General features: G+C 56.0%; 1 protein-coding gene across 2 annotated transcripts in view; it reads right to left on the bottom strand.

The window, feature by feature from the left end:
* Positions 1–472: 472 nt before the first annotated feature.
* TEX264 (testis expressed 264) overlaps positions 473–12,680 on the bottom strand; it is a 39,139-nt gene continuing 26,931 nt past the window's right edge. For both annotated transcript variants that reach the window (XM_017820055.1, XM_017820056.1), the window contains exons 5-6: positions 8,509–8,680; positions 473–1,309 (exon numbers count right to left, since the gene is read on the bottom strand). In XM_017820055.1, the coding sequence (XP_017675544.1) occupies positions 996–1,309; positions 8,509–8,680 (486 nt within the window). In that variant the 3' untranslated portion in view covers positions 473–995. The remainder of the gene's footprint in view (positions 1,310–8,508; positions 8,681–12,680) is intronic.

Raw genomic sequence — 12,680 nt, forward strand, 5'->3', positions numbered from 1 at the left:
GGACAGGGAACTGGGACCAGCATGGGCAGCCCTCCCTGCCTGCACTCCACAGCTGCAGGACCAGGAAGATGGGATGTCAGGAAGGCACAGTGCACAGTGGTGTTACCTGCCACAGGAGGAGGCCTATCAACAGCCTAGGAACCTGGCTTTACTGGTGTTACTCTCTGCATATTCCCATGAGAAGCAGGGATGCCACCTCCCTCCAGCTCAGCCCAGCTTGGCACAGTGACTGGGACCCTTCTCTGCTCACCCTGCCACTTGCAGAAGCTCAGGATGGTGTTTTGGCCCCACTGGGTTGCCCAGGCAGGGAGCAAGTGTGAGCAGCAGGGATGCAGAGCCCCTGGGCAGTTCCCTGGTTCAGTCAGGGGGCACAGGGCAGCCCACCAGCAGCCTCCACCCACAGCCCACTCTCCACCATAAGGCAGGATGGCACGATTGGCCAAGAGGCAGAGAGCAACACACCAGCCACCAGTGAGGAAAAGCATCCACTTTATTACAGACCCCAAAGCGCCCATGGCAGTGCCAGGAGGACCACGTTTACATGGGATGTTTCCATTGTTCAGCAAGGGGAAGAGAAGAGAGGAACAAACCCAACCGACCCACCTCACAGCTCTTTGGTGCTAGAAAATGTGGTGGTGTGGCAGAGAGGAGCTGTGGGTGAGAGAGGCAGAGACAAGGGGGGACACCTCTACCATCCACCACCACCCCGAGACACCTGCGAGGAGTTTGCGACGCACCCAGACACACACAAACGGCAAATGCATTTCGCTGTTCCCCCAGCCTGCGCCCACCCGGCACTGCCGAGCGCCACAGAAAACCCCCCCACCTCCCAGCACCCCCAAAACAGTCAAACACCCTTTCTGCAAAGAGGGAGAGCAGGTCCTGGGGGGAATCAGCAACCGAAATCTCTTGGCTGGAGAGGAAGGAGGTGGGAAAGGCGACTGGTTCCCAGTAACTCAGACCCTGGCGGGAGGCGAGGCAGCCAGGTCTCTGCTTCACTCCTCTCCTCTCTCAGCAGCAATGGGCTCCTTGGTCCACTTGTCTGCGACCTCCTGGTTGCCTGCGTAGCCCACATCAGGTAGCAGACCCGGGGCTCCCTCCCCGTCCCCGGTGACCTCCAGGTCCAGCTCCTCGAAGGAAGAGCCGCTGGCTCCTGACTCGCTGTAGCTGTGCTCGCTGCGGTTGTCCGCCTCCTCCCGGCCACGGCTGGCTGGGAAGGGCAGCAGGATGGAGGTGGCCACCGAGGTGTCTCTGCTGTCAGTTGTAGCCTCCATGCTGATGGAGCTCGCCTCACTCATGGTGTCGACCCCTGGGATGGAAAGAGAAGGGGAGGGAGTGAATGCTGCGGGAAGGAGGTGATGGGGTTTGGATGCCATAACCTTCAAAGCCACCAGAAACCTCAGAGGTGTCAGGGCACAGCAGAGACCAGCTCCCACGTCTTGTCACCTCCTGTGCCTTTGAGATGTGACCAGGCTAAGACAAGAAGCTGGACTCAAGCAGCTCCCTGAAATCAGGGCACCAAGTCAGTCAGTATAAACAACCCCCAGCTTCCAGCTGTGCCCTGACCTCCTGGCCCCATGGCTGCTCTCCATGCACATGCCAAGGACCTGGCAAGCCCTTTCTTAGGAAGAATGCATAGGCTGGGAGCTGGGGGACAACCTTGCCCTTGGCAGGGCACCATGCTTGAGCGCCTGAGGGGATGGTGGCACATGGGCAGGTTCTCAGATGTGCCGATGTCAGAGGCAGGTGTAGGTCTAGCCTCGTGCCAGGACATCCTGGTGCCTTCAGCACCCAACAACCTGCTCCCACTCCCTCCGTGGCTCCCCGCAGCTCTGGCAGCAGTGTGAAGGGAGGCAGGGTAGCAGCAGACAGGACTCAGGGTGCCAGAGGATGGGGGGAGCCTTCCCACCTTACTCGGTGATTCTCCACATCACCTGACTGCCAGCCCACACCTCCTCTCATGACCCAGCCCCCCCGGGGGCTGCCCCTGCCTGCCGGGGCAGACCCCTGGGCTCTCTGCCCCCTCCCCGGATCCCTGTCTCATTAGCTCCATCGACAACACAATTAAGGAGTCGACAAGGAGAGGAACGTGTCAGATTGAGACCAGCAGCTCGGTGCTGTTGCCAGAGCAACCAGCCAGGAGACAAAACCCTCCTAAAAAATGTTAATCATTGCTAATTATGACATCAGAGATCCCCATGGTTAATTATGACATCACAGATACATGTTATTAATTACGACACGGCAGCAAACACTGGACAGGCTCCTCCATCATGGCCCTCCCTGCTCCATCTTCTCCCCCCTTGCCTAACACTGATGGGAAGTGTGTGCCAGTTGCTTCCTGGCACCTCCATCCATGCCAGGTTGGATGACCTTGCTGAGGATCATGCCCCACACCAGGAGGGAAACCAGGAGGAGCCCCCCTCAGCAGCAGCACTGCTGGAGGGCTGCAGCTTGCCACCAACAGAGCTGGGGAGTGGTGAAGAAGATGACAATGACCACAGAGAGGCTACCAGGTGGGAGAGGAGAGTCCTCTCCTCCACACTGTCTCCTGCTGGTGCAGCTCCATCCTCAGCTTCAGACACAGGGTTGTCCCAGGTTCCCACAGGCATTTCCAGCCTCCCTCCGCAGTGCCCAGGGCTGGGCTGCTCACTCTCCTCCAGCTGTGTGGCAGCCACTGATCTGGAGGAGACCCACCAAGGAGGGAACTTGCCTTCCAAACATCCTTAAATCCCTCTTTGAGCTGTTTTTCTTCCCAGCCTGGGCAGCTGCCAGCAGAACTGCTTGTAAATGGCAGTCCTCTGCCTTCTGAGCAGCATCATCCCACGGTCCTGCCGGCTGAGTGACGGCTGCTCGGAGAGGACCGAGCAGTGGCAGCGGGATGAGGAGTAGCCAGAAAAGATCCGCAGACACAGCGCACCCACTGTTCCATCCCACCTGGATGGCATATTGGCTTCATCCCGCTCAGAAAGGAGCCTGAGCCTCCACCCTGTCACCTTGGCCATAGTGTGCAAACCCTTTGGCAGCTGCCACCAGCTGAGCCACCCCAAGCGATGTCTGGTGACCCCCCCACGTAAAGGAGCGAACGGCTGCCCGCTGACACGCACCGCCTCTGCTGCAGCATCAGGGAGCGCCTCGACACGGAAAGTACATTTGCTCTAAGTTAAAAAGGATGTTCTGCATGCTGTGGTGAGGTGCTCGCTGAAGGGGACGGCAGCCAGAGTGGGCAGCAGAAAGGTGGGAGGTGCTGTCCCACCTGACAGGACCTGGGCAGGGCAGTGGGTCAGCAGGGAGCCTCTGGGAAGACGGAGACCTGCAGGAGATGGATGAGAGTGTGCGACCCCCAAGCCTTGAAGCCAACTAAGGGTTTGCCAGATCTCTAGTGAAGATATCAAGAAAAGAAATAATCCAGTTTGGCCAAAGCGGTGGCCCGAGGTGACATGGACGCATTCCCACCACGGCTTCATGACAGTTCACGTCATTCGTAGTCATCTTGTGTCCCTCTGAAACCCAGGACAGGAGTGACACTGACCCCCCAAGCTGTGCCCTGCCTGCACAGCACTCTTCCCCTGGCACCTCCAGGGCCATTTTGGGTCAGAAGCTGTCACATAACCCCATGCCACACAGCAAAGAAGGTCCTGAGGAGAGGAGCAGCAGCTCAGGAAGGGGAAGATACGGATGAAGCTGACCTACACACTGCTCCAAGCCACCACCGTGGGAAAGCACCGATGTCCTCACCCTCGTAGCCGCCTCCCTCTCCCTCGCTCAAAGGGTGACAATAAATCGAGTCCTGTTTCCTTTCAGCCAAGCACTTTGTCACTGCTCTGTCACTTCTGATCATGTTTGAGCAGCATCAGCTGGCAAATTTGCCCGTTTCAGCAGCCTCGCTCTCCTCCACACAGGACAAGGCCAGCTCTGGCGCGGCCACTCCGCCTGGCCGGGATGGATGTCTGGGGTGGGCAGGGTGACAGACGGAGCTGGGGACCGTGAGGGCTCAGCTCGGGCAGAGGATGTGGCAGGAACACCCAGCTGTCCCAGCACAGCCCAGGGAGGCCAGGCAGGCAGTGCAGGGGGCTCCAAGAAAGCAACCAAACCCTCATTGGAAGGGTGAGCAGGGGTTCAGCTCTTATCTTACAGGGAGAGGCTTCCAGTAGCTATCACACCCATTTGTCCATCCTTCTCCACACACCTTGCTTGGTTTCCCTATGAGCCACTGCCCATTCCCTGCATCCACCTTCTCAAGGCCAGTTCCTGCACCAAGAGCCAGACCAGCACTCCAACCAAGTGTGGCTTTTCCCTCTGGCACACAGCAAGGCACCAGCCACCCTGTGGAAACCCCTCCTCCGCTCTGCTCTTCCAAGGATGGTGTAGCCATCCCACTGCACCTTAACTCAGTAGGAACATGGTACCCAGGAAGCTTTCATCTGGGCAACAGAGGTGCAGCCTGGGGTGAAGCCACGCCAGGGTGCTGAGGAGCCCCAAAAAGGACAGGGCCACCTAGGAAGAAGGGAAGTCAAGCTGCCAGCTCCAAGAGACCAGCCAGGGATGGGTGCAACAGGAACCACTCATTAAGGGAGTTCAGCCCTGTGTCATCCCAGGTGGTGGCATTTCCAGATCCAGAATGAGGTCTGCCTCCCCTTCTGCATTGCCCCAGTGTGACACTGCTGCCTGAGCACCACTCTCCTCTTGGTGCTCCCAGGCCCTCTCTTTTCCCCTGTTTGACCAAATATTCATTGTCCCTGAACACTAGATCAGTGTGCTGCTGGGGGCACAGCTCCTCCATGCTTGCCGAAGCTCGGACATAAGCCACCAGGAGAGGGGCTGGGGCAGGCAGACCAGCAGGAAGGCTTGGCAGGAGCTGTGTGCTGAGCCCCTTCTTGGGATGTAGGGGCAGGCAGGAACAGGCAGAGCTCTTCGGAGGACAGAAGTGGGGATGAGGCAGAACGCATCAGGGAAGGTGCCCCCCCATGGCACTGGGGCTCAGTGGGTGATGCCATCCATCGGTTGTACCTGAACGCTGCTGGATAGACTCAGCTCGAGCAAAATGATCACCTGAGACTCTGGGCAGAGCCACGTGCTCAGGAACCATCTGTGCTCATGCCAGCAAGCCTGTGTCAAGAGGTTGCTTTCGTTTGCTTTCACCTTCCATGCGCCGCAGCGGGGTCAGCGCTGCCGAGAGGGAGCCGGGAGCGAGGGCCCGCTGAGCACCGTGCTGATGCCAAAGCCCCAGAAAATAATTAAGTACAAAACAACTAATCGTGATTGACACTGGCCCCCTGGAGACCCATCAGCCGCCTTCAAAAAATGCTTCCTGTCTTTCTGATGACCCTGACGTTCCCGAAGAAGGGACGGAATTATTGCAGAGACAGCCACAGCCCCTGGCCCCTTCCTTGCATATTGAGTGTGCCCGTCCTCAGCGGAGCTGCCAGCACCCTGCTCTGTGCAGAGCAGCAGCAGAAAGCAGAGACCTTGGACCATGTACCACAGCCTTTGTGGTCACTGGCTTCGCTCAGAGCCGCAGGCACCCAGCACCTTGCAGGGTGAGCTCAGGAACAAAGACAGCAGATGACAACCTGAATGGAGAGATGTGCTCCAAGGTCAGGAGGATCAAGAAAACAAATCCAGGCTTTTCTTACACATCCAAGTCACTTGGTACTGTCTGGCACCAGCCACAACAACAGGTGAGGAGAAATGGCAACACCTTCCACTTGGAACATCTCAAGCCTTTAATGCGAGGAAAGCATAATCCAGCCGCTGGCAGGGAGTTTCATGAGCTATGACCAACAGGTGCTGTGTCCACACAGAGCATTCCTAAACATGATGCTCACTCTGAAATCACAGGCTTAATGCTGTTATTACAGTATTTTTGGAGGGGGGAAGAGCAGGCTTCATCTGCTGTCACATCAGGAGTGAGAGCCCAAGGCTGCTGTACATACAGCATCCTCAGCTGCCTTTGGGAGAGAAAATGGGGCTCAGCACCTTCCCAGTCTCCACTCACTCTACGAGGCAGCAAGGTGTCAAAGCCCTACACCTGGATTTGCACAGCCAGAGAAGCTGACTGCCACCATCAGGGACTACCACTCTCTCCCACTCTCCCAGGAGCATCCCAGCACTGCCTGAGCCTCCATCAGGGCAGGACCACTTGAAACACTGGCAGAGCTGAAGTGGATCAAGAAATCATCCAAATCCGTGCAATTGGGGTTGAGGGGGAATCATACTGACAGGTAGATGGGGACATTGCTGTGCCCATCCTCCATCTGGCAGAGGAAAGCTCAAAAGCTGTCACAGGCACCCTGGGATCTGCTGGGTCATGAAGATCTCATGGCTGTCATGCCTGTTGAAGGGGCTGTGGCTTAGTGGACCTTTCTCCTTGAGCAGCTGCCCAGGGAAGGAGGAGTAAAAATGATGTGAAAAGAGACTGGAGCTTTCTCTTTCTTCAACTCAGAGGTGGTTGCACAGATCCCAACACAGAAAATCCTTGGGAAGGGAGGATGAGTCTCAATCCACAAGGTGTCATCTTCAAGGCATCTCCTTCAAGGCATCTCCAGGGAGCAGCTGGGCAGATGGGAAATCTGAAGCCTGACAAGACCAGCTGCCCACTCCCATCTCACCTCCTGACTTTGACCCTGCTTTTGAACCAGGGGCAGCCTGACAGCTACAAACCAAGTTCCTGGTGTCAGCAGGCCAGAGGCAGTGGGACAAGGATGTTCACTGGGCACCATTTCCCTTTGCACAAGCCCAGGACCTCCCCACGCAGCGCCATCCTCCCCAGCTGTCAGCAGCTGTGCCAGTCTGGGGCACTGTGACATTACAGGGATGCAGGAGATCACAGGGACCACCAAGATCCTCAGGTAGGAGCTGCACAAGCAACCCGGAGGCTTGCCACATCCTTGACCCTCTCCAATGGCCAGAGCAAGGATGTGACCCCCTGCCAGACCTGGGGGGTCACTGCCACTGTGCCCAGCAGTGACAATCACAGTGCAACATCCAAGCCCAGCTCTTTAGCCTTAGAGGCAGGGCCAACCTCACAGTTATTATTATTATTTTAAGCTGGTTTTGTGCAGACTCAGCAGATGACACTGCATCACATTGCACCAACAAAAGCTCATCTGTGTGGTTGGAAGGGGAGGGGGGTTGGAGAAGCTGGTCCACAGCTGCTGCCAGGGAGCCCAGCATGGGGTCTCCCACATGAGAAAGTCCAACATCAAAAGTCCAACATCATTTGTTGTCTAAAACTGGGAAGACCTTCCTAGCACTACTTCCTGCAAGGCAAGGGACTCCCACAGCACAGGGACGCTGGCAGTGGCATCCCAGGGAAAGCACTGAGACAGCCACGGTGCAGGGCAGTGGCTGCTCCCAGCATCCCTATATGTTCTGCAGGATCATGCACTGCCTGAGTGGGGCAGAAAGGAGCACGCCCAGCTACGGATGGCACCACCCTAAAGCTGCTTTTGCTCCCATGGATCCTGCCATCCATCTCTGAAAACAAGGAACAACCACGGGAAGAAGTCAGAGCAAGTGGGCTTTGGGGCCCCTTTAGCCAAGCCAGGCTGGTGCCCACAGCAGCCACCCTGACACAAGGAAAAGAGGAGAAGAGCTGAGTGAGCACCGTGAAAACACAGGACCTCAAAGCGCTGGGAAACAGCTCCAATTAGACTCCGTACTGCGGCGCTAAAAGGACAGAGCTCCCAGAAAGCAATTCCCTGGGTTGCTTTTACGCCGCACGCGATTAAGAATTAAAGCAACCCAAACCTGAAGATGTGTTAAAATAAATGACCCAACTGCCCAGCAGGCGAGCAGAGCCATCATGGCTTTTTCATGCCCATTACACAAGCATGTGGGGCTCGAGGAGGCGGCTGCCCCTGCCAGCAGCCAGCTCGGGTGCGCTGTCCAGTGCCTGGGAATGCTTGGATAGTCGGCTCCCACATCTCACAGGCACGGGAGCACGTGGGCTGGCGACAGCAACCAGCATTTTAGGTTACTATAGCACTCCTGTTCTGCGCCTACAGCCATTGTGGTCCCTTCCTGTATGAATACATCCAGGCTCCAACAGATCTTGCTGAGCAGATGCTCTCAGGCAACTCCACCACCAGCTACAGCAACCTGGTATTTAAGCTCTTTGCAGTCCCAATATGTAACAGATGAAGATGAGATCAAGGAAGATGTATATGACAAAGAGAAAAACAAGCCCAGCTGCAACCAAAAGCTGTGAGATTCAGCTCTGCACTAACAACAGTGGGACAGTGGCTCAAGTGGCAGCTTGGTCCTCGCCCAGACACTGCAGGGGTTCCTGGGTGCTCCCTGAGGCACAGCATGACACCCTGAAGACAAGATCCTTGGGGATCAGCCCAGGCTGAGGGAAAGATGTGTGCTGAGACTCAGTGGTTGGGCACCAGGCAGGCACAGGTCAGTCCCTCTCTGTCTGCTCAGGCAGAGGACACCAGGACCCCCACCTTTGTGAGTGCTAATGCTCATTGAAGATGGAGCCCATGTGCAAACCACGGATACCTGTGATGTCTGTCTGGGCGTCCTCAGCCTCAACTGCAGCAGCCCTGCTCTTCCTCTCCAGTTCTTTCATTTCAGGCACATAGAAGTCCCCTTGGCGGGCCAGGGGACACACAAAGTAGATGCGGTCCTGCTTGTAGATCTCGATCCGGGGGTGGGCACACAGCTTCCTCTCCTGAAAGACAGCAGGCAGCCACAAGTCAGGGGTGTGCCTTTGCCCCCCACCCCAGTAGCCCCCCACCACATGGACCTGCCGGCCTGGCTGTGTCATAGACTGACCCACTCTGCCTACAGACATGGAGACCCACTGAGGAGCGGTGGGTCTCATCCCAAAACCACAGTGGTGCCTTCCCTGTCACAACAGCCTGGACATACCAGGGCAGGCAGGTTTGGCCCTGGGGGTAAGCAGCCAGTCAGGCTCCAGGAGGAGATGCAGAAGACCATGAGAGATTCATTTCCCCCAGCTCAGCCTTGGCTTTGGTGTACTCATTTTGGGCTGGAGTGAGGGGTTTTGGGGAGCCGGGCAGCTGCTTTGCACAGACCTGCCAAATCTCTGGTTCCCCCCGGCAGCCCGGCCCCACGAGCAGGCGTAGCACTTCTCCACTAATTAATATAATCCAGAGCCGACAGCTCAAGCAGCTCCTTTCAGAATGGCGAGGGCAGGGGGAGTGGGAGATGAATCCCTGGCATTTCAGACAAGTCCCTCTCCTCCTCTTCCTCGCCCCACCTCCCCCGGCAGCACTCCTCAGGACCTCAGACTCCCCAGCCTGCCAGGGACCCATGACAGGGGCACGTCCCCCTGGGCTGTGCAGCCCACACCAAGCCAGGGCTGTGGGGACTCTCAGGGTGCCGGGGCAGGGCTGAGGAGCAGCTGGACCCCTCTTGCCACCCCCTCCTCACCCGCCTGCCCGCCAGCTGCTCGCTGGTAGAGGGGGCGGCTGATTACAAGCCGGGTGAGAAAGGAGAGTGTCTCTTCAGCGGATTTTCTTTTTCTTTCTTTCTTTCCCCTTTTCAAATCACTGACAGCTTTTATTTAACCCTGCAACCACCCCGATTATCCTCCTCCTCCTGCTCCCTATTCTCTTCCTCCCTCTTGCCCTGACTATTCTCTTCTTTTTCCCTGACCCAACAATTTTCCTCTTCCTCCCCGCCTCAGCTATCCTTCTCCATCACGGTCCACTGATGTGGCTTGCCCAGACATCCTCCAGCAGGGTCCCCATCCCTCTGGGACTCTCCTTAGCCATGTCTGGCCCCGCTCCAAGGATGAGCTCTATGGGCACATCAATCATGACCTTACAAAAGCCTGTTTATTCCTGACCTCCTTCACCCCTGGGGATGGACCAATGTGATTAAGAATCATTTATTTCCTAGACAAATGCCGGCACCAGGCAGAATTCACAATACAAGCCAACACTGACCCTCTTCCCAGTGCTGGCAGCAAGGATACCTGAAGAGCCACCTCCACGCTGCCAGGACGCTGCGCAAGTAAGAGAAAATCCCACATGAGCAGTTTTCGGGTCCATTCTCCTGGGAAAGCCTGCAGGAGCTGGCAACGCAGAGCCCCAGTTTACCCAGCAGCACCACAGCAGCAGAAACACAACTCCAGCAGAAGCTTTACCCATCCCATCCCAATGTCTCTGAGCCTGAATTTTGGCACAATTTCCCCCTCCAGCCAAGGAGGAACCACATTCGCGCTCCCGGTGCCGCAGGGACGCGCAGGGACGCGGGCGGGCTTCCAGGGAGCTTGGAGCCCGGAGTTCCCACTCGCGGGCAGGTGAAACACTGAGGCCTGTGGATCAAAACTGTATTAAATAAAAACAAGCCGGGCTGTTTTTAGCAGCAGAGCAGAGGCGGCTCATATCACTCCTGCTTTTTCAGCAACAGCGCAGACAAGAACCCTCCCCGCTGCTCTGCCCCTTGCTCTACCAACCACAAGCCCATCCGCCAATCTTCAGCTCAGCTCGTTATTTTAGGTTACTGCAACACACACCAGAGACGGGTATCTCCAAGATTTGCAGGGGTTTTTTTTTGGATGCATCCAGCTGGCCCTCCACCACTTAATGCAGATGGGGACAACTCAAAGGATCTTAGAGCAAAGAGACATTCACTAAACTCAAATGAGGTCTCCAACCAGTCTAAAACCTCAGGGCTCCACCCTGGCCTCCAAGACACCCCAAGATGACTTTCCAAAGGCCATCCTGAGACTCCAAAAGAGCAGATCTGGGACATAAACTCTCCCTACAATATATTTAGGCTGCTTCAACTGCCCTTCCAATCACACAGCCATAGTAGTGACTCCCCCAAAGCACAAAAAACACCCCCTCCACACACATGAAATACGGGAATCTTGGCTTTTTAAGGAATAAAAATGCACACCTCTGTGAAGAGCAGAGTCTTGGACTGGCTCTTGAGCTAAATGCTGCTTCATACTCACAGATTATCCCATAAGAGATATAAGGATGCTCCACCCTGCCAGAGTGGGAAGTAGCTTTGTGTCCCTGAAGCCAGAGGAGCACAAGTGCCCTGGAGCCAAAACCCATGGCCAGGGACCAGGTCGGTGGGATGACACTGAAGTGGCCAAACACTCACTGTAAAACCCACACCTGCCTTATTATGGACAGCTACAACACTTGACTTCTTCCCATTTCATCCAGGGTTTTGCCCAAAAGGAAATGGAGAGAAACCAGATCTGGCAATGCTAATTTATGCCTATACAAACCAAATTGGGAGCCAGGCAAGTTTGCTGGCCCTAGCTCCTGGCAGGGCTGCTACAGAGCTCAGCACTGACAGGTGGGCTCAGGAGAGGACAACATCCCCAAGAAGGAGCAGAGAGGTGGCAGCTGGGAATGCTGTCCCATCCAGCCTATGACAAAAGGATGAGGCTACCTAAAGACTTGAGGAAAGGGCAGAGGCAATGAAATGGGGAGCCATGACAATGGAAATGGATAAGGGGATCATCCAAAAAACGGACGAGGGGATCATCAAAAAAAATGGACAAGGGGATCATCCAAAGGGGATCAGGGAGATCAGCCTTGTGATCATACCAAAGGAGATTAGGAAGCAGGCAGAGGCCAGGCAAGCACAGTGCAGCAAAATGCAATCAGGAGGCTGGTGCCAGCACGGGACAGAACGGGTTTGGGATTATCCCAGTGGAGAGAAAGGCTGAAAGGCTGCTGCAAGGCAAAGAAACAACTCAGAGAGACTGGAGAGCAGAGTCCAAAGGCGAAGGCGTAAGCAGAGAGCGAATTAGCAAAGGCTCAACAACATGGCAAAACAACAGAGAGGCTCAACAGGCAATGCTGCACTGCTGCTGAGGAGGGAGCCCCTCGCTAGCTGTGCTGCTAAACCAACAGATGGAGCAGCACGGGGGACACGGAGTTTGCAAGGCAGAGCCCTGGAGTCAAATCCAATGCTGTCTCACACGGGCGGAGGAGCTCAGCGAGAGGTGAACAGTGGGACACCGACAACGGCGTCAGGCCAGGCTGCTGGCTAGGACAGCAGGACCAGTAAGTAGGGCAGAGAAGGGGATTCATCCCTTCACAAGGTCGTGCGGTGACACCTCCCTCCTCAGCCTGTGCTGGGAACTTTCCCTTCCTACAGCAAAGACGGAGGCGGCAGTGCCGCACACAAAGATATTTCTCTGCGGGACCCTCCACCAGGCACCCGAAGCACGGGAGTCATTGCACATAATCCATACAGCCAATCTACACACACCCAGCAAAGGCAAATGCATCCAGAGTCCACATGTTCAATCCCAACAGGCACAGCAGCTCCAGAATACTCCTGCTATGTCAGACCCACTGCTTCCCACAAAGCCAACTTCTTCTCGGCCCGTCTGAGGAACATGGCGGGGCGCTGCTCACCACCTTCTTGGGAACAAGGGTTTTTTAAGGGAAGACTCTTGCATCCTGTTTCCCAAGTGAAACAGCACCTTACCCATTCTTTACCCCAGGTTGTTTCCAAATCACCAACCACCACTGACTCCCTGACTCTCCTTCCTCCAGGTTGCTCTCATCCCTCTAGGAATGGAGAATCCCCTGGCCTCATGCATCAGAAAGGACAAGAGGATTATGCACCAAATCACAATTTTGGGAGAGCTTCCCAAGCAGCAGGAGGTGGCACCTCTTTGGCAGCACAAATTTTCCTTCTACTACTTGTCCATAGGGAACAGACTC

Source organism: Lepidothrix coronata, unplaced genomic scaffold (assembly GCF_001604755.1).
Source record: "Lepidothrix coronata isolate B3197 unplaced genomic scaffold, Lepidothrix_coronata-1.0 Scaffold78, whole genome shotgun sequence".
In the NCBI taxonomy this organism is placed as follows: Eukaryota; Metazoa; Chordata; class Aves; order Passeriformes; family Pipridae; genus Lepidothrix; species Lepidothrix coronata.